Source organism: Emys orbicularis, chromosome 19, assembly GCF_028017835.1.
Source record: "Emys orbicularis isolate rEmyOrb1 chromosome 19, rEmyOrb1.hap1, whole genome shotgun sequence".
In the NCBI taxonomy this organism is placed as follows: Eukaryota; Metazoa; Chordata; order Testudines; family Emydidae; genus Emys; species Emys orbicularis.
The window spans coordinates 23,901,848-23,922,107 of NC_088701.1; the positions used below are offsets into that span (position 1 = coordinate 23,901,848).

A 20,260-nucleotide genomic window follows, 5' to 3' on the forward strand; every position below is an offset into this window, starting at 1 on the left:
GCCAACTGTCTGCCTTGGGATCATCCTCAGGCCTGACCCGCAGCTGGGGCAGGCTGAGGGCTGGCTGTAGAGATCAGCTCCAGAGAACATAGAGATGGGGAGGGATTGGAGCTGGCCCTGGGTTCCCCGTCCCTTGTCTCAGCGGGGCACGCAGCGAGTGCAGCCCCCTACACTTCCTAGCCACGTCCCTGGTTATTCCCGAGACTCAACTGCCCCGTGCAGAGACCCCGCGGGGGGAGCTCTCCACAGCACGGGGGCGTTTCTAGGGCCGTCACTTCCGCATCTTTCCCTGCCCAACCTTAAGGCACGTTAGGCTGCCCTAAATATTCCCCTGGCTACTCAGAGGCAGGCTGGCCTTGTGCTCCGGCCACCGTGCTGGGATGTGACGGGTCCAGTTCCCAGCACGTGCGGCCGACCAGCTCTGTCTTAGACCCTTAGATCTTTGGGGCCTGGGGCGGCCTAGAGCCACTACCACCCAAGGCAGGCGTGTGACGACCCCCAAGAAGGAGCAGACAGCTTGGCTGTAAAGGTTAAAGTTTGAGGATTTTTATTTATTTTTTTGTACAAAGTAAGACTATGGAGATTTCATATTTCTGAATCAAAACACCTTTGTCTTCACAGTATGAGTTATATAACGCAGCCAGGGCTGTCAACTGATGAAACAGAAGATAATTACACTTGTTACAGTATTAAAACCTGTTAGACGTCTCTTTAAAAGTAGATTATTTCTTACATTGTGATTCTTGGCACTGGTTCTAGAGCGCGCGAGAGCGCGCGACTCCTTTATCCCGAGCAAGCAGAGGTGGAGTTTGGCCTCAGGGGAGAGGAAAAGGGCCCGTCAGCCAAGGAGAAACATGGAGCTTCAGAAAAACATCTGGGGTTCCCAGCTGGGGGATGAATCAGTAGCCTCGTGAGGGGGAGAGGGGAGACCGTCCATTGCAGAGCGAGGCGCTGGAGGCCAGGGGATGTTACATGAGAGCCCCGCAGACGGGCCATGTTACAGATGGAGCCTAGCCGGGAAGCTCCTCGGCCTGCTGCCTGGCTGGTCCCATGTGGGGGAGGTGAGCAATCTCTCTGCTGGGGCAGGGACAGCCGGGGGGGACTCGTTATGCAAACGGAAGGGTAGGCCCCTGGCAGGGCCAGCCAAAGCCCCCCATCCCCCGGAGCTGGAACCAAAGCGGATCCAGACATTGCCGGGCATGCAGCTCCCGGGAACAGGGGCCCCACTGCGGGCTAGAACCAGAGCGAACCCGGCCAGACACTCTGGCCCTGGCTGAATGAAAGGCCGGGGTGGGCAGCAGGGCTGCTGCAAGATGGAGGTGTCTGGGCTCTTAGGATCTGGGGGTGGCAGCTCTGTGCAGCCAGGCCCCTGGCCCTGCTCTCACTACTAGGGGTGAGATGCCTTGGAGGGGTGAGATGCCTTGGAAGGCCCCAAGCCCTGGAAAGGTTCGGCCAGTGGAGCTGGGGGGCGGGGGGGTGCCTGCGTGTGGCTGGCCCAGGCCTCCCCAGGAGCAAGCTGGGGGGCAGGAAGAGGAAACCAAACTCCAGGAGGAGGAGGAGCTGCTAATCAGCTGGTTTCTAATTAAAAAAAAAAGCTCAAACAAGAGAAAACAACCCACAAAATAGGAAAGCGAGTGGCTGCCTGTGGCTGGCAGAGCGCAGCCCCTTTAATGTGTCAGGGGCAGGAGATGAGGGGGATGGGGGCTCCACCCAACCGGCACCTGGCGTCGCTTCACTTCTCCTTCTTCTTCTTGTTCTGCAAGAGGAGAGGACGAGTCAGTGCCCCGGCCCGGCGCTCAGCCCGGCCTGCGGGTGGCTCGGATGCTCGGCAGCCCCTTCCAGGCGGGCAAAGTGGCCTCGGCTCCAGGGGAACCTGCCCGCCTGTGCCCTCACCAAGCCCTGCGCGACTCCACCCTAGCTCGTCTCCAGCGGGCTCCTGGAGGGATGGGGCCAGACGCTTGGCCCTGCGCAGCAGGCCTGGTGGGTGCTGGCTACTGCCCACCGCAGAGCCCCTGGCCCAGTCAATTCCTGGCCCATGTGCCTGCTGGGCTGAACTTGGCCAGTGTCCAGGGGGCCTCGCCGCAGGGCCCGGCCTGAGCCAGGCAGGGACTCACCTCGTTCATCCCCAGCAGCATCATGAGCTCCCGAAAGATGTTGATGAAATCCAGGAAGAGATCCACACAGTGCCTGGGGGGGGCAGAGACAGTCAGGGGGGCTCGGCCTGGCACAGGGCTCTCTGCCGCACTGCACCCCACATCCCCACTCACCAGCTGTAATCCCTGCCCCCACTCTGCCCCCCCACTCACCAGCTGTAATCCCTGCCCCCCCACTCACCAGCTGTAATCCCTGCCCCGCACTCTGCCCCCCCCACTCACCAGATGTAATCCTTGTCCCCGCTCTCCGCCTTCTCAATGATGAGCTGCGTGTCGAAGAGGACGAACCCACACATGACCATCAGCCCGAGGTACAGGTTAGCCTGGTGGGGAGGAGGGAGAGTCAGGGACGAGCCCCCGAGATGCCCCCCCCGTGTCTGTTCAGTGCAGTTCCCCCATGAGCAGCAGGGGCTGCCGTTCCTGCCCCCGTTACTCTCCTTCTGCGCCCCCCCTCCAGCTCAGAGACTTGGGCTATGGGTGAACCTGAGCCCGGCCCCTGCCAGCGCCCGGCCGCCCTGCGTCTGGCTGGGAGGGCCCAGGTCTCGCTTGCCCCGGGGATAAAGCAGACGCAGGAGGCGACGTTGCTGCCCCACAGCTGGCACGAGTTACCCGAACCAGCTCCAGCCTTGGGATGGGTGCCAGGCAAAGCAGGCTGGAAACATGACCCAGCAGTGGGAGTGATGAAGGCCTGATCCTGCAAGGGGCCCACCCACCTTTCCCAGGATCGGACCCTGTCTGCCCACACATGGCTCCGGACAGGTTCCGTCACCACGTGGCCCAGGCGGGATCAGGCCTGCCTCCGGGACCCGCTCCAGCTGCCGCTCCCACGACACCCGCCTGGCCCCCGTGTTGCTGGCTGCCGTTGCTGATTGTGGGGCGAGGGGAGGGGGGCGGCAGGACCCCAATGCAGGGGGGCGGGACTCACTGTGAACAGCCAAGTGGACCCCACGAAGACGTTGATCAAGGAGAAGAGCAGCATCAGGAAGAGGCCAGAGAGCAGGAAGCCTGCGAGAGAGACAGAGGCGTGAGCCCCCCTGGCTGGGTGGGGGACGCTGGGGTGGCCGGGGGGGGGGGCGGGGCCAGTTCTTACCTCCCAGGTACAGGAAGCTGCGGCGCCTGGCGTAGAGGGCGCTCAGTGAGAAGCAGCTGAAGATCACAGCGGTGCCCAGAAAGGCGGTGGGGATGATGCTGCAAGAAAGGAGAAGAGGTGAGAAGCGCCAGGACAGACATGGGCGCCCGGCCCGGCCACGCCACGCCGCACGCTGCCTACCTGGGGTTGATGGCGATGCACATTTCCAGGAGAGGACATAGGTTGGCTCCTGAAAGGACAAGGTGACACCCATCAGTGACAGCAGCCCTGCCCCCCCATCATCGGCAGCCAGAGGCCACCTCGGGCTCAGAGCTTCTTCCCTCAGGCAGGTGAGAAGGGCCCAGTGCTTAGTGCAGGGAACCCCACGGCCGGACGCCTGGGTCCGCCATGTGCCCAGCACTGGAGGAAGAGGCCCTCCGCCCCAGGGCGAGGGGCAGTTCAGCGACGGACAGGATGGTAAGTGCTGTGGGCCCAGGCTCCCCAGGGGAGGGGCCAGCAAGGGGAGAAGGGCCCCTTTGCCCAGGAGGTTTAGGGGCAAGCACCCCCCACACGTACCGGTCAGGAAGGCAAAGCCAGCCAGAATCCCCAGCCTCTTCTGCTCCGTCTCCCTGCTGTGGGGCGTGGCCATCAGCCAGATCAGCAGTGCCAGGGAGCCCAGGCCCGAGAGCAGGCTGAACTGTTGGACAGACAGACCCCGAGAAGTTGAGCCTGGTGCGGGGGCTGGGGGCAGATGCAGCACCAGCCAGGCCCATCGCAGGGAGCGCGTGGAAAGGGAGGGGGCTGCAGACATGGGACACCCCCATTCTTATCCCAGCCCGGGGCTGCTCTACCCACTGAATGCGATGGAGGGCAGCACCGACACGCCCGCCTGGGTGGGGAGAAGATGCAGGGGCTGGCAGGGCTCTGCCCTCAAGTGCTGGGCACTAGACAGGCATCTGCAGCACTCCCTGGTCAATGGCTGCAGCGAAGGCATTAGGACTGGGCACGGGTACCCACAGTGCCCGTTCGCCAGCACTCAGTCCGGGGGAAGGAGGTGCCCCCCGTAAGCCCATCCAGTGACAGCGCGGGGGATCGACGTGGCCACCGAGCATAGCCCTTACCCGGAGCAGATGGGTCACCACATTGATGTAGGCTCCGGTCGCTGCCACAAACATGCAGAGAGCAAAGCTGGCATAGACCCTCTTCAGGTGCTGCTGGGTGGAGGCAGAGCTGTGGGGCAGAAAGGAACGAGTCAGCGACCACCAGGTCTCAGAGCTGCCCCCCCGGCCCGGCCCACAGCTCCCCACATGGGTGCACTCAACTGATGGCCGAGCCAGAGAGAGAACCGCCCCTGGCACCGGATGGAGCAGAAACGCTGAGCTGGTGCCGCAGCGGAGGATCCCGAAGTGCTGCGCCCACGCCCCGGGATGGGGAATCTGAGGCAGAGCCAGGACCAGAACCCAGGAATCCCGGCTCCCAGGCCCCAGCCACAGACCCCACTCCGGCCCATTACTCTTTGCCCACGGGGATCAGGGCCCGGTGGAGCGAACCCCACACTCACATGTGGGAAAACTTGAAGAGCGCGTTGAAGTCAATGTTCCGATTGAACACGTCCATGGCGCTGGCAGGTGGGTGGGACGCACCCTTCACTTCGGGGACTGCACCAGCTGGAAGAGACAGGGCAGGGGGCGCACGTCAGTGGGGACCATGGCTGGACTCCGCTGCCAGAACCAGGTCCTCATGCCCGGCTCCCCCAGCTCATTCCAGAGACCTGCCTGGAGATCCCCACAGCTTGGGGGTCTGAGCATCCCGCTCTGTCCCAGCTGGCAGGGGGTGCCCACCCCATCCAACCCACTGGGAGGAAGTGACCTGGGAGTGAAGAAAGAAGGAAAAGAACCGTTCTTGGGAAGGGACCGTGCCCCCCCCCCCCCCCCCCCCCGAGCTGGCACCGCTGTGCTAAGACTGAGTGCCGGTGGCGTGCCCAGCACGGTCCAGGGGGACCAGCCCGTGCCACGTCTGCAGCCATCTGTCATCGCAGACCAGGACAGAGTGAGTGACACGACCTGGCTCTGAGCCCCTTCTCCTGGAGGGGTCAGGTCCTTTCACCGCCCCAGCCCCACGCCAGCTGGGACGAGATTTCTGACTCACCAGGGAGCTGCCTGGCAAGGGATCTCCTCCCCCAGCCACAGAGAAACGCGGCTTCGCTTCACCCCAGGCTAGCTCTCCTCTCGCCCACCCAGCTCTCTCGGCGTGGCTCCGGAGCTCTGCAGCTGTTGTGCAAACCTCTCTGAAGCTTCTGGCGTCTCATCCCCCCACCCGGGGCTCTGGGCCCAGCGTCTAGATGGTGCAATTATTGCAGGCTGTTGCAGGGCTAGTCACAGGCTCCCAGCGAGCCCGGCTCCCCGCGGATTTCCACTTGGCAGGCGAGAGCGGCTTGTTCAAGGCTTCCATTAGCGCCCCTAATGACGTCCCCAGGCGGGGCTGGCACCGGCGCTGGGTTCAGCCACCCGGGCAGGGAGCCTCCTTGCTCCCTGGCCCTACCTGGCTCCCTCCCACATTTGCCTGGTGCTGGGGGCTGCCACAAGGGAGTCAAATCCCAGCGAGAGCAGGTCTTTCTGGCGGGGGTTACTGCAGGAGCCCACTGTCCAGCGGGGGTGAAAGGGGCTGGGGGTGGGGGGGGGGAGCCGCGGGACTGGCTTGCAGCACGTTTAACGAGGCGAAAGCCCAGAGTGACGTGTGGAGCAGGAGCCAGCGTCCCAAGGACACGGAGCTCGGTCTGGCCACCCCTCTCCCGAGAGGGACCAGAGGATGCCTGATCCCTTTGCTGGGGCTGGTCCCCAGGACTGTCGCTGCCGGCAGGGCCTGATGCACAGCTGCTCTCCTGCCCAGGAAGTTGGCGGGTCCGTGGGACCCTCAGCCCGAGCCACCACCCGTTGTGGTCGCAGTGCAGCCAGAGGGGCGCAGGGCTGGAGAACATCGACTGCCTTGCGCTGTCGGGGGTCCCCCTCGGGGTGTCCACGTGCAGCTCGGCAGCACTGCTGGCCGGCCCAGAATGCCCAGGCCGGACGGGCGCGGGCGCCAAGGCAGAGGTCCCGATTTGGCAGCGTGTGCATGGAGAGCAGGAGCTCGGGAGCAGCCCCGGGGGGGGGGGTACCCAGCTCTCCTGCCACCAGGGCAAGGGCTGTCCTACAGCCGGGCTGGGGACTTCGGGCCATTTCAAGACATGGTGAAGGAGGAATCATCAGCCTGGAACAGAGCCAGCTCCTGCCACGGGCAAGAGCTACCAGCGCCTGCTTCCGAGAAAGCGGGGTGATCCCCTCAGCCCCCCACTTTCCAGCAGGGTAACCTCACTGAAACCCATCGGCCCTATGTGCATGCATGCATGCAGCCAGAGGAATCGCTTCTCCCGTGGCCTAGAACGCAGCCACCTCTGGGGTCTCGCAGCACCAGCCCCGGCAGGGAAGGAGGAACATGAATGGCCAGGACTCGGCTCCCAAGCGAGAGTTAGGGTAGGACACAGCGTTGACGCCCCAGCTGCAGTGAGTCAGTGCAAGGTTCCAAACGAGGTCGGCACCTGCAGGCGGGACTCACCCGCCCACTACTCCCGATGGGCATGGGCAGTAGGTGGCCGCACTGGCCCGCTCGGCTGGGGGTTTGTCAGCCTGAGCCCCCTGACCCCATTGGGGCAGAGGGACCTGGGACTGCAGATCCCCAGAGCCAGCGAGGGCAGCCGGGAGCCCTGCCTTTGGGCTCAGGACCTGGGAAAGTGAAAGAGAAAGAAGAAGAACCAGGAAACTCCCCACCCAGAGCACAGGAACAGTGCGTGAGCCTGCCGTGCTGAGTTCAGCTGCTCCCCCATGCGGAGCGACAGCCCAGCCCCGCGAAGCGCTGGATTGCAATGGCGAGACCCGAATTCACGCGGGTGTAACCGGGCTCCGGCTCCAGGCGCCGTTCTGAAAGCAGCGGGACACGCTGTCCAATCGCTAGTGGGGACCCCCCAGGGCGAGTCAGTAACCAGCCTGCCCAGGAGGAAGCCAAACCCAGGCTCATCAATAAATAACCAACCTGGCCGCCCCTGCAACCTTTACCCACCGAGCCCTGGCCTTGCGGTGCCTGCTCCGAGGAGAGCCTAAACCCCGGCTCGGAGAGCCGCCTGTGCTGCCCCCACGCGGGGGGGGGAGGGGAACACCTGCGCTAGGCAAGTCAGACACCCTCACGCTGGGACGGCAGGGAAGAACTGCTGGCACAGCCTCCCCTGTGACATCGCAGCCTCCCCTGTGACATCGCAGCCCTGTTTGGTCAGACCATTCCCATTCCCCAGGCACTTTATTCTGCCTCCTGCGGTAGCTGGCCTGCCCGAACAAGCTAGCCAGGCCCTGCCCGAAATCCTGCAGGGGGCCGGTGAGCCAAGGCCCCATTACTCCCTGGCAGTCACAGCTCTGGTGCTCCACACAGCCACAAAGGGGGCTGGCCCACGTCTTTTCCTTTTACACAGCCCTCCCCATCTCTCCCTGTCGGACTCCTCTGCTTCCTTCCCCCAGCTGTTCTCTGAATCGGAGCTGGGGAAAGTGGGTGCAGGGCTAGTCATGAGATGAACTGCCCCGCCCTAATCGCCAGAATCCAGCCCGCCCAACTGCATCCAGCCGGGTAGCATCAACTTTCCAGGGGCCTGGGCACCTAGACCCAGCTCTGCTATTGGCTCAGTCCCAGGTGCTCCTGAGAGCCCCTTTCAGACAGTCCTGCTTTGGGAGCGGGGTTAAATACCCTTTCAGAGGGGGGATCTGCTCCCCATTGGTTTGCATCTCCCTTGTTAACTGACCAAACAGGAGCCGGAGTTGAGGTGAACATGAGAGCTGCCAGACTGGGTCAGACCAATGGTCCATCTAGCCCACTCCCCTGTCGCCAGAGCTTCATGGGGAGAGAACAGAACGGCAATCGTGGAGTGAGTATTCCACAGCCGACTTCTAGTCGTCTGCGGTTCAGGGCTGCCCCAAGCATGGGGTTGCGTCCCTGACCAGCTTGGCTAATGGCCATTGATGGATCCATCCTCCATGAATTTACACCGTTTCTTTGAACTCAGTTATACTTCTGGCCATTGCAACATCCCCTGGCAATGAGTTCCGCAGGTTAGTTGTGCTTCCTCTTCTTTGTATTAAGCCTGCTGCCTATTAATTTAACCGGGTCACCCCTGACTTTTGTATCGTGGGAAGGGTAAATAACACTTTCTCCACACCACTGATTTTATAGATCACATGCCCCCCTGTGGTCTCTTTTTTAAGCTGAACAGCTCTAATCTTTTTAGTCTCCCCTTGGATGGAAGCCGTTCCATACCCTGGATCATCTTCGCTGCCCTCCTCTGAGCCTGTTCCAGTTCCAGTAGAGACCGTCTGAGATGGGACGACCAGAACTGGACCGTGTTCAAGGCATGGGTGCACCATGGATTTATACAGTGGAATATGATATTTGTCTGGTTTCTTCGCTCTCTTGCCTAACAGTTGCTAACATACTATTACCCTTTTTACTTGAGCTGCAGTTTATGGAGAATTATCCACAGTGACTCCAAGATCTCGTTCGTGGGTGGTAACAGCTCATTTAGACCCCATCATTGTATATGTATCTATGGGATTATTTTTTCCAATGTGCATTACTTTGCACTTATCAATGTTGAATTTCATCTGCTATTTTGTTGCCCCGTTACCCACTTTTGTGAGATCCCTCTAACTCCTCACAGTCTACTTTGGACTTGACTATCTTGAATAACTTTGGATTGTTCACAAACTTTGCCACTTCACTGATCACCCCCTTTTCCAGATCATTAATGAATATGTTGAACAGCACAGGTCCCAAGGCAGATCCTTGGGGGGGCTCTGCTGTTCACATCTCTCCAGTGTGAAAACTGACCATTTATTCCTATTGTTCGTTTCTTATCTTTCAAGCAGTTACTGACCCATGAGAGGACCTTCCCTCGTATCCCATGGCTACTTACATCCCTTAAGAGTCTATGGGCAAGAGGCCTTCTCAGGGTCCGTCTGAAACTCCAAATACGCTATTTTGACTGGATCACCCTTACCCACATGCTTGTCAACTCCCTCAAGGAACCCTAGTAGATTGGCGAGGCGCGATTTCCCGTTACAAAAGCCGTGGTCACTCTTTCCCCGGACAAACTGCCTGTCTGACAAAATTCTGTTCTTTACTCTGGTTTCTACCCAACGGGCTGGTACGGAAGTTGGGCTTCCTGGCCTGCAATCCCAGGATCCCCTCAAGGGCCCTGTGAAAACAGGGAGGCTACGGTAGCGCCCTGCCAGTCACCTGGCCCAGGGGGGTTACACCCCCCGCCCCCCCAGCAGTCCTGCCATGTCCTCTCCCGGGTGAGGCCCAGCTGCTCCTGACCCCTCCAGCGCCCCCGGTCCCTGCCCCACCCCGGCCGGGAGGCGAGTCTCTCCCAGCCCCGTGCGAACCCCTCGCGCCGCCCGCTCTGTCCGGGGCCCCGCCGCTTCCCGGTCTCCAGCAAGGGGCTGCCCGGGCCTTACAGCTTGTAACGCCCGCGCGGCGCCGAGCCCGCGAGCCGTGTCCCGTGCCGCTGGGCTGGGGAGGGTCAGAGAAGGGGGCGGGGCCAGGACGCCTGGATTCTCCGGGGGGGGGGGGGAGAACAGGCCTCGAGACCGGAAACAGGGCGGGAGGGGGCCGCCCCCCCTCGTTCCGTAGAGCCCGGGGGGGGGGGCGGGATGGGGGAGGGGCCGAGCCAGGCCGCCCCGTTCCGCAGAGCGCGGGGGGGGGGGGCTCGAGGGGGGGGCGGGATGGGGGAGGGGCCGAGACAGGCGGGGGGATCCACGACCCCCCCGTTCCGCAGAGCGATGGGGGGGCCGGTGGGGGGAGCTGGGCCTGACGGGAAGAGGGGGGGGACCAGGCCCGATGGGGGGGGGGGCTGGGCCGCTCTCACCTGTCGTCTCCGTCACCGCCGCGCTCTGGTCCGTACGTGTCTCCGGCCTCGATCTCCTGCCACCAGGCCACGCCCCCCGCCTCCGATTGGCTCGTCCAGCTAGGAGTCCCGCCTTCCTCCGCCGTTCATTGGGTGCCCTGGCCCCTCCCGGAACTCGCCGCCTCCCATTGGGTAGCGCTGGGAGGTTCAGTCGCCGCCGCTTCCCATAGGCTGGCGGCCGCGCCCCAGGCGCCGCCATTGGCCCCTCGAGAACCAAAACAGGCGTCATTGGCGCGCGTCCATTAGTGAGGCTCCTTCTCCGTGACCAATCATCGCCGTCCAATCAGCGGCTGCCCCACCCCCGCTGCCCTATTGGCCAGCGCCTCAGGGGCCCCCCAGAGGCCGGAGCGGGCGCTGCAGGCTCCGGCTGGGGAGCCCCCTGGCGGGGGTGGGGCGCAGGATGGGGGGAGGCAGCGCCCCCCCTCGGGGGAATGGTGCACCCGGTGCATTTCCGGCCCCCCCCCCAGTGTAGCTGGTCCATTGCCGGTTGCTGCCCCCCCCGGTCCGGAGTGGGGCCGGCTGCCCCCAGGTCTGGCCCACGCTGCATGGCCCCTGCACCCCCCTGCAGCGGGGCCAGGTGCCCGGGGCGGCGGGGCAGATTTCCCGTGTGGGGTATTGGCCGGGCTGGGGGCACAGGAGGCTGCGCTTGCAGCACAGCCCGAATGGGGGCGGGGGGCCGCTGGTGTGATCCCATTTTACAGCTGGGGGAGCTGAGGCCCAGAGGGGTTAATGGCCTGGAAAATTCCCCCTGGAAGGACAGGCCCAGGGTCTGTGACTGGAATACAGAGCTCCTGAGTCCCAGCCCAGTGCTTCCGCGCTCCATGGAGCCGGGCCCATGCTCGGAAGGGCCCCGGCTTGCACTGCGCCCCGAGACCCCGCCGGCTCCCCCCGCCCACCACTTGCTTCTCTCCGCCCGCCCACCGGCTGGGCAAGGGCTCCTCTGCGCTCCCTGGCCCCACCCCTTGCTCCTCTCAGCCCCCTGGCTGGACCCCAGGGCACCTCCGGCTACGGGCAGTCTCTGCTTCCCACCACCTGTGGGGCCTCACCTGTCTCCCCGGAGCTGAGCCGCCTGGGACTGGTGCAGAAGCCTGGCCAGTCTCAGCCGTGTGTGTGTGGGGGGGAACAGTGCGGAGGGCTTGGCGGGGCCCCTCCAGGCAAGTGCGTCTTGAGGACCCCGGCCAGGGCAGGCCCTGGCCTGGCTGATCGCGCCACTCCCGAGGGGCCGGGGTGATTCCCGGCCCTGGCCCTGGCTGCGCTGCCGGGCTGATGAGTAGGGCTGGGAGGCAGGGCTTGGGGGAGTGGGTCTGTGGGGAATCTGGGGGGGGTGCTGGTCTGTGAAGGGACAGGGAAGATCTGTGTGTGTTGGGGACTAGGGAGTGGGGGTTCTGTGGGGGTGCTGGGTAGTTGTGGTGGGGCTGTGGGCAGGGGGGCGCTGTGCATTTGTGGGTGGGTCGGAGGGGCTGGGCATAGTGGATCTGGGGGGCCTTTGGCCATAGGGAGTTGGGGGGGTGTTGGGCGGGGGGGGTGTTGGGCGGGGGGGGGGGCTGTGTGGCGCAGCACTGGCCCACCCCTGAGGGGAAGGGACACGCTGGCAGCATAGGGCCGGGCAGGCCACTGTGCGTCTGGCAACTGCCGGTTTGTAAACAGTGCCCTCGCGCTGGGCGGAGTGGGGCCGCCCCTGCCCTGCCCCCTTGCCTCTGGCTGGCCCCTCGCTCCGGGGAACCACCCCGCCGCGCCAGGCTCCATTGCCTCCATGTTTGCTGCCGGGCCCACAAAAGGTTAATCCGGCCCTGGCCCCTGCCCACGGTGCTCTGCAGCCCCCCCAGGTTATGGGGACCGCCTGGCTCCTGCTATGTCCGGAGAACTCTGTGCCCGGGTGGGAGTGTCTGTCCCTGCATGCCCCAGCAGGGGGCGGCCTCTCCCTTCCGAGCAGCCCCGGGGAGCGCGAGGGACCTCCCGGGTCTGGCAGCGGCTGGGTGAAAGGGGCCGGACGCCTGGGTTCGCGTCCCAGCTCGGGGGGGCGGGCGGTCTAGCAATAGTTGCGGGGAGGGGGCGGACTGGGAGTCAGGACTCCTGGGTTCTATGCCTGGCTCTCCCCCGGAGGTGCTGTGTGCCTTGGGACAAGCCCCGTTTCCCAGGCTGATGTTTGCTTGTAGCGCGCTTTGAGATCCCTGGCTGGGGGAGGGGGTAGCCCCATCTGGGCACAGAGTGAGATTAAGGGGCCATGGGGCCAGAGTGCCAGCACAGCGGTGGGGCGGTGAGGGCAGCACGTCTGGATAGGTGGTTATAGGAGGCGACACATCTGGGAAGGGGCAGGGCTAAGCGGTGGAGACATTTGTGTTGCGGGTTATGGGGGCAGCACATCTGGGCAATAGGGGGCTCTATAGGGCCACATCTGGGTGCTGGGGGGACAGCTGGGAGGAGGAGGTGGGGCAATAGGGGATAGTACATCTGGCCAGAGGTGGGGGCAGCACATCTGGGCGATGCGGGGCACATCTGCCCGGGGCGGTGCCGGGCGCTGAGTGGCTGCTGGGGCGCGGGGCGGTGCTGGGGGGCGGTGACGGGGAGGCAGCCGCGGCAGCCGGACGCGAAGGGCTGAGGCTCCCCCGCCGCCCCCCCGGTGCCTGGGCCGGGGATGGGGAACGTGGAGAGCGCGGACGGGGAGCTACTGCCCCGGAGCCCGGGCGGAGCCCCCCTGGGGGGGTCCGGGCTGCTGCCCGCGGGGAAGATGCCGATGCCGGAGCCCTGCGAGTTGGAGGAGAGGTTCGCCCTGGTGCTGGTAAGAGCGGGCTCCTGGACCCGCCCCCCCGGACCCCCCAGACTCCCATTTCTGTCCCCGGATCCCCCAAACCTACCCCAGATCCCCTCCCCCCAGACCGACTGCCCCCAAGCTCCTCCCCCGATCCTGGACCCTCCGTCCTCGGAGCGCCCCCCCCCGTTCTCCTCCCAAATGTCCCTAACTCTTCCCTCCCTTCTCCCTCCCCCCCTCAGCTGGATCCCAGCGTCCTGCCCCACCGGGTCCCCCCCCGTCTCTAGCTCCCACCCCCCTGGACAGCCCCATCCCCCCGTCCGGTCCCTGCGTCCCTATCTAGCCCCCCCCACCCCCGGACAGAGCCACCCCCCCTCCCTCATTTCTCCCACACCCCGCCGGGTTCCCCCACGTGTCCCGGGACCCTCCGCTGACGGGTTGCGCCTCTGCTGGGTTTTGTTTGCAGCGGTTTTGTGGGAGAGGCAGGAAAGGGGGCAGCCCCCAGGCTGGCTGCGCAGGGGGAGGGGGGAGCTCCTCTCCCCCCCCCGCCCTTTAGACAGGGGAGGTCACCAAGTAACAGCTTTGGGGGGGCACAGAACCCCCCCCCGGTTATTTGTGGGGTGTGTGTGGAGCATTTGGGGAAACTGATCTCAGCTTTGCAGTTCGGGGGGGGGCATCCCCCGGCTCCTTGGGGCAGGCGGGGGCGCTTCTGGCCTCAGGGTGGGGGGCTGGGGGCAGCAGGCCAAGCTGAGCAGGGTTTGCAGTTAGTAAGGTGGGAAAACAGCACGGGGTGGGGCATTGGCGACGAGCCCTGCGGTGGGGGGGGATCAGTGTGTTGGTGGCGGGGCTCGGTTTGTTGGTGGGGGGCAGGGCCCTGCGGTGGGCGGCTCGGTGCGTTGTTTAGGGGTAGGGCCCTGCCGTGGGGGCACTCGGTGCATTGTCGGGGGGCAGGGCCCTGCCGTGGGGGGGCTCGGTGCGTTGTTGGGGGAGGGATGTCCAGGATTCCCCCCCCCAAATGTTGGTGCCCCCACGTTACTCCCCTAGCTTGTCTTTTAAACGTGCTGGAGGAGGTATTTGGGGCCCTGGGTCGTGAAACGTGCTGGGGTCGTTCTCCCGGTGCTGGGTCCCCTGCCCTTGGGGTTCACCTCAGGGGAGTTCAGTGCAGGCACCCCATGGGGTTGGCCCTCCCAGGGCACCTCTGGCTCCAGCGGCCCCCAGGGGGGACTGGCTTTGGCTGTGGGGTGTGCGGAAGGAGGGAGGCGTCTTTGTTCTGAACACCTTGGCCCAGGCCTGTTGCTGCTGGAGGAGAATGGGGCCCCTGGCTCTCTCCTGGGTGCTTTGCCATCTGCCAGGGGCACAGAAGGTGGGTGCAGGCAGTGGGTGACGCCCATGGGGGTGCAGAAGCGGGCAGTGGCTGTCGCAGGCTGATGGCCAGGAGGAAACGCCTCTCTCCGAACCTGTGGGCGCTGGGCTCTGTCCGGAGCGTGGTAAACCCAGGGCGAGGTGTGTGTCCCCGTCTGGGTGTGCGGTGCAGGCCCCGAGCACCTGGCCCTGTGCCCCTGGGAGTCCGTCTGCTCCCGTGGAATGAAGGGCCAGGTCCTGCTCTAGGTGACGCTGGCGTAAGGGCAGAGTCACCCCCACTCCACAAGCTGGGGCCGAGTGGGAGCTGGAGCTGCTGTTCGCATTTCTGGTTTCTGTTCTGGGTAGCCAGGGGCTTTTCCCTCTGGGAGATCCCCTCTCCCCTCCCCTCGCAGTCTGCGCGCCCCTGGGGCAGAGCCTGGCGCTCGAGGAGCTCCCTGCGCACTGGCTCCTGACCCCGGTTTGCTGCACGGAGTTTTGGGCTGGGGCTTTTCGACCAGGGAAACTACCATGTCAAAAACTCCGCTGGCTGGGCGCCCGCTGTGAGCCACAGGAAGCCGGGACAGCGGCTGTGTGTGACAGTTCCCTGCGGCAAGGCAGCACTGCCCCTGGGGCCCAGCTCCCCCTGGCCCCGGGGGCCTCCCAAGGGACTTGGGTGCCCAGAGCCCATTCAACCGGCTCTTCCGACGCCGCTGGTGCCCACCTGGCTGTGGGCAGCTGGCAGTTCCCAGGCAAGCCACATGGTTTGCTGGGCAGTGTTGAGTGGGAACCGCCCGCTCACAGCTCAGTGCTGCCAGGACAGGGCAGTGCCCCGAGACCAGTCCCAATTGGCCGGGCGAGTAACAAAGACGTGGAGAGGGCTGTCGTTGGGAAGGGCTTCCTCCGGACTACTGGGCCCGGACAGGCCTTGGCTTTCCAATCTGTCCATGGCAAGCCACAAGCTGGGTGCAGCTTGGGCAGGCGTCCCCCCTGCGTGCATCCCCCGGGGGTCTGGCTGCCTCGGGACAGGCCTGCCAGTCCACCCTCTGGACAGGGCCAGCCCCATTGTTGGGAAGTGATGCCACGTCTATCTCCTGGTGCCCCCTGCCATTTGGGGCCAGTTCTCTGTGGGTGGAAATTCTCGTCGTCCAATGACTTCAGTCTATCTGGGGCCCTTTTCTGCCCTCATGGCTGCAATATCTGGGACCTTACAACCCTTGATGGGCATCTCCTCCCAGCCCCTGGAGGCAGGGCAGGGGGGCTGTTGTTCTGGTTTGTAGTGGGGAGACTGAGGCCAGGAGAGGCGAAGTGATGGACCCAAGGTCACCCGGAGAGCCAGTGGCAGAGCAGGGAGTTGGACTGGCTCTGCGGAGTCCCAGGCTTGTGCCCCCCCCCCCCCCCGGCAGGGTTTGACCCCGGACTGGTTTCCAGGGGGCGAGAGATTCCTGTTGTTTGCAGTGCGGGGGCGTGTGTGTGTGTGTCTCCATTGTTCTCAGCGGGAGCTGAGCAAGCGCCCATAGTGTGCAGGCGTGTGGATCCCAAAGCTTGGGAAACCTCCCTGAGAGGGTGCGTCCTGGGGGCTCTCACGGGTTCTCTATGGGTGTGGGGCACAGGCTGGGGGACTGGGGAAGCTGCCGTTCCTTGTTCCCTACCGCTCTTTGCCTGCTCGAGGTCCCAGCGCCTCCATGTGCCAGCAGCGCGCCCCCAAGGGGGAGACAGCTGGCCCGGAGGGGCTGGGCTCGTCACACGCCTCTGAGTCACCGCTCAGATCCCAGCCCTCCCCAGCACCTCCTGGGAAGCTGCCTTGGAACTGAGATGAGGCAGCAAATGTCACACCTTGCGTGGGGCATTGGGTTTGGTGCTCAGCCCTGAATGTGGGTATCCGGGCAGGGAACCACTGGGGTGCTGCTCACGTGCTTTGGGGCTTTGCCTGGCGCTCTGCGTCCTGGGGGGTGGAGCCCCTAGGGGGCTGGGTGCCTTTGGCCCGGTCAGTAGTGACCCTGACTTGGCGTAGCTGTACTGAACTAGTCCCATGGTGCAAAATAGCTCCTTCCCCTTCCCGTCGTCTTCACCGTGGTGTAACTGCCTCTGTGCTGGGGAGTTCCAGCCATCGCCTCTATTCCGGGACACACCTTGTGCAGAGCTGAGCTGGGGGGCTGTTTTGTGCGTCTGGGGCTGGTTGTGCAGTTCCTGGGACAGGCTGTGCCCTCCGCACCTGCCCCAGACCCCACGGGTGTTGGTGGGAGCCGGTCTGTAGGTGTCAGTGGACCGGGAAGAAGGGCAGTGGCAAACTGCAGCGGCTGGTGGACCTGCCAGTCGTCACTGGAAACGGAGGGATTTTTTAGTTTAAGGTGGGTGCTGGTAAAAAGCCTGTTTTACAAACAACCCCTTTCCCCTGGGGCTTTAATAATTACAACTCGCAGAACAGAAATCTCATTGATTTTTGTCACTTTTTTTCTGTTTTAAAACTTTTTAAAATTTTTTTTACTTTTAACTCCGCTCCACTGGTGTGAATAGATCCGTGCGTCGGTTCCCATCCGTGTCACGTTCATTCGCGCTCTCTCCGTCTCATGCACGAACATGACCGGTAGCGTGGGGCGGAGGGGCACCGCACGGGGGCTCAGGTTGCAATTTCCCGCTCAGACCCAGACTCCTTCGCTTCAGCTCCCTGGTTCTCAATCCTCAACTCCTCATCTGTAAAATGGGGTGAACCCCGTTACCAGCTGCGAGCTGGTCAGACACTATGTGAGAGAGGGAACTGCGGTAGAGTTTGGGGTGCAAAGGCCGTGGGGGGGGGGGGGTGGCATGTTTTGATCTAAGCAAAGGGCCAGACTCCCATGTGTTGTAAATCCAGGAGCGGTGCCAATTTACATATGATTGCAATTAACCCCAAATACCCCAAGACGGCGTCTGTTAATGGGAGGACACGGTTCCTTCAATAAATCCTGCAGTTTGGGCCCAGACTCGCTGACATTTCTGCCTCTTGCTTTGAAAGCGAATCTGATCCGCTGGGTCCAGCTGCTGCCCCATCTCTTGTTTTAGAATTGGGGCTTGGAGCAGCCAGGACGTCCGGCTGGAGATTCCAGCTTTCCCCGGCCTGGCCTTTGGCAGGCGGGCGCGTTTCCCACACAGCAGAGACACAATCGCTACGAGATGACGCAGCCTGTCTGTCCCCAATCCCTGGGGCACGTTGCACGCCGTACGTGGGGCAGGAAAAGGGAATGTGTCTCCCCACAGCGGCTGGCTCTGCCCTATGCTTGCCAGGTGGGAGAGGCCTTTGTGAAGATCAACGCTTGGAAAGGGCCCGTCTGGGAGAAACTTTATTTTGGCAGTGAGACTTTAATTCTTCCCATCTCTCCGAACCGGAAGCTGACGTTGAGAGGAAATGACCGCCCAAGCCTCCCGGCAAAGCCAGGAGCAGCAGGGATAGGCAGGGAGCTCTGCTCCCCCCTGCCCCTGTCCCCCGATGGGAATGTCAGGTTTTCACGGATGGAGAGACAAATGGTGTCACCTCTGTGGGCTCCGACGGGAGCTCTGTTGGCCCAGGGCTGGTGTTTCAGGAACGTTGCATCAGCGTTTGGTTACGGAGAAGCCTCGTCCAGGGAAAATACTTTGTTTGGGAAACATATTTCACGGAACCCGGGGGATCTCGCTGCGTCCGGGCTGCGGAGGGGAGAGGCTCTTTTTGCACATTTCTCATCCCAACGCTTGCGATGGGAGAAAGGGGCTTGGAGCCTGGACTCCTGGGTCCTTAAGGGGACTGGGACTAGAGTGGGAAAATGGGAGTTAGGACTCCTGGTCCTATTCCTGGCTGTGATACAGACGCACCCCTTCTGTGTGCCAAGCGGCTAGAGCGGGAGGGGACTGGGAGTCAGGCCTGTTCCAGCTCTGGGACGGGAGTGGAGTCTAGTGGTTGGAGTAGAGGGGGCTGGGAGCCCAGACTCCTGGGTTCCACTCTGAGCTCTGCCACGGATTGGCTGTGACTTTGGGCAAATCCCTGTCTCTCTCACGCTCTCTGCCTCAGTTTCCCTATCAGTACTATGAGGAGGATGAACATGGACATGAATGTTGAGACCTCTGGGTGAAACGGGCCCCAGAGACATATAAGATACGTTGCGTCCGAGTGGCCAGTTGCTGAGTTGAATGCGGCGTGGCACTGCTTAGCACCCAGGGTTAGCAGGGTGGGTGTTGAGGGAGAGGAACTTAAACGTCCTCCTGGCTGGAGATCGACTCACCCCCTGCTCACACTGAGGCCTGGCTAGAAGGGAGAAATGGGAACAGGCTTCTGGCTCTTGCCAGCGCAGGCTTGACCTTGATAATGCAGCTCTTGGGTGCCCCCAGCCTAGGACCTGCAGAAGCATGTCAGTATTATTAAGCGCATTACGGTAGTGCCCAGGGGTACCCATTGTACTGGGCACTGTCCATTGTTTATTAGGTGTATTACGGAAGCAGCCAGGCCCAGGTTGTCCCTTTGTGCCAGGTGCTGGACAGACTTAGAACAGGATCCTCCCCCCCACCTCCCGCACCCAAGAGCTGAAATCTGAGAACAAGGCACGAGACAGCAGGTGGATCCAGACGGACGAGGGACAGGGGAACATGAGGAAGCAGTGAGACACCCCTCAGTTAGCTGCGTTCCCCTAGCCAGGAGGTGTGGGGGAGAACCCGGGAAGGGAGCAGATTATGAGCAGAATGGGATGGCAGAGTCAAGAGCTGCTTGTTTTCTTGGGCGAGCCAGTTTGTGCCTCGGTTTCCCCATAAGGACGGTCCCCACTGCACAGCAGGGCTTGGGGGTGCCTAAGGGAGACCCATTTGAGAAGGCGCTAGCAGGGTGTTGGATGATCTCCTCCAAACCCAGTATCAGACTCTGCCTCAGTTTCCCCAGTGATGCAGGCTGGCAAGCCAGCTCCCCAGCCAGGGCAACCGTGCCGCTCCCACCAGGTGTCCATCCCTCCCCCCAGGGGTGCATTAATTCTTCCAACATAGTTCAGTGTTGACCAAGACAGGTAAAACAGGCCCTGCTGCCTGGCCTCTCCAGCCATTTCCCAGCAGCACAGCAGGTAGCCTGGCCAGGTCTCTCCCCCTCCAGGAGCTCCTTTGATGTCACCAGCTGGGAGGCCATTGATTAGTCATGGGGGTGGCGGGCTGAGCCCAGCTCCCCGGAAAGGGCCAGCCCCACCTGTGGCAGAGAGGGCAAAGTATCACTAAGCCGGGGCTGCTCTGAAGAGGCAAAACACCTCAGTTGTGTGTCCCGAGGGGTAAGTTCCCCGCACAGGTGACAGAGTCTGTCCCACAGCTGCAGATCCTGCAGTGCAGCGAGGGGTGAACTGGGGTCGTAGCCGTGCATGGCCATCCGCTGGAGCCCAAAGCTTGCTGCTGGAAATGCCATGAACTGGGTTGAGCGTGGACCCCGGAGCTCGCCGCGTGCACCAGCAAAGCAGCCTCGCTGCTCGGATCAGCTGCAGCAGCAGGTTATTACCTGGTCCGTCTTCTCTTCCTGGCTGGGCTCTTTGCGCCGTTTGGTCTCCTCTCCGCACGCTCGCCGCTCAGGGGGTAAATCCAGAGGGACTCCTCTGACTTCAGTGGAGTTGGGGCCAGTTTCTGATCTCAGGGTGACTGGTGGAAATCCAGTGTGACTGTTCACGCCAGTGGAGGTGCTCCGGGTTTACAATGGTGTAAGCGGAAACCAGAATTTGGCATAGCGGGGGCGGAGGGGTCAGGCGGACAAAGGGAGCACTAACCCCTGTGTGTCAGCGCCACCTGCTGTTTGCCCCACTCTAGCAATCCCCCGTCACACCAGGTCAAGCTCCGATGGGCACCGAGTGCTCGGTGCCGCCTGCTGGGTTAGAGGATTCTTGGATCCTCCCAACGATTATACACCGTTAGGCCAGAAGGGAGCGCTGTGATTGTCTAGTCTGGCCGCCTGTGTGGACGGGCCAGAGCACGGCCCTGGATTAATTCCCAGGGCAGATCGT

General features: G+C 63.1%; 2 protein-coding genes across 2 annotated transcripts in view; one reads left to right on the forward strand and one right to left on the reverse strand.

Annotated features, from left to right (window-relative positions):
- Window positions 1-522: 522 nt before the first annotated feature.
- TMBIM6 (transmembrane BAX inhibitor motif containing 6) lies at window positions 523-10,234 on the reverse strand. Its single transcript, XM_065419793.1, has 10 exons — window positions 10,163-10,234; window positions 4,784-4,889; window positions 4,344-4,452; window positions 3,799-3,919; window positions 3,424-3,472; window positions 3,244-3,341; window positions 3,079-3,158; window positions 2,376-2,476; window positions 2,115-2,187; window positions 523-1,756 (listed from the first exon to the last, which is right to left on the reverse strand). Exons 2-10 carry the CDS (start codon window positions 4,837-4,839, stop codon window positions 1,733-1,735), a joined length of 711 nt encoding a protein of 236 aa, XP_065275865.1. The 5' UTR covers window positions 4,840-4,889; window positions 10,163-10,234; the 3' UTR covers window positions 523-1,732.
- Window positions 10,235-12,836: 2,602 nt separating this feature from the next.
- The window catches only part of FMNL3 (formin like 3), a 45,182-nt gene continuing 37,758 nt past the window's right edge, over window positions 12,837-20,260 (forward strand). Inside the window, exon 1 of the mRNA XM_065419270.1 lies at window positions 12,837-12,980. Within this exon, the coding sequence (XP_065275342.1) occupies window positions 12,837-12,980 (144 nt within the window). The remainder of the gene's footprint in view (window positions 12,981-20,260) is intronic.

What these genes read in the sequence shown, in the direction of transcription:
- TMBIM6 (XM_065419793.1), bottom strand. Translation starts at nt 4,839, where the DNA reads ATGGACGTGTTCAATCGGAACATTGACTTCAACGCGCTCTTCAAGTTT. An exon ending in CTCTTCAAGTTTTCCCACAT is followed by an intron (nt 4,453 to 4,783) that starts GTGAGTGTGGGG and finishes TCTGCCCCACAG; the next exon opens with CTCTGCCTCCACCCAGCAGC. An exon ending in TGGTGACCCATCTGCTCCGG is followed by an intron (nt 3,920 to 4,343) that starts GTAAGGGCTATG and finishes TCTGTCCAACAG; the next exon opens with TTCAGCCTGCTCTCGGGCCT.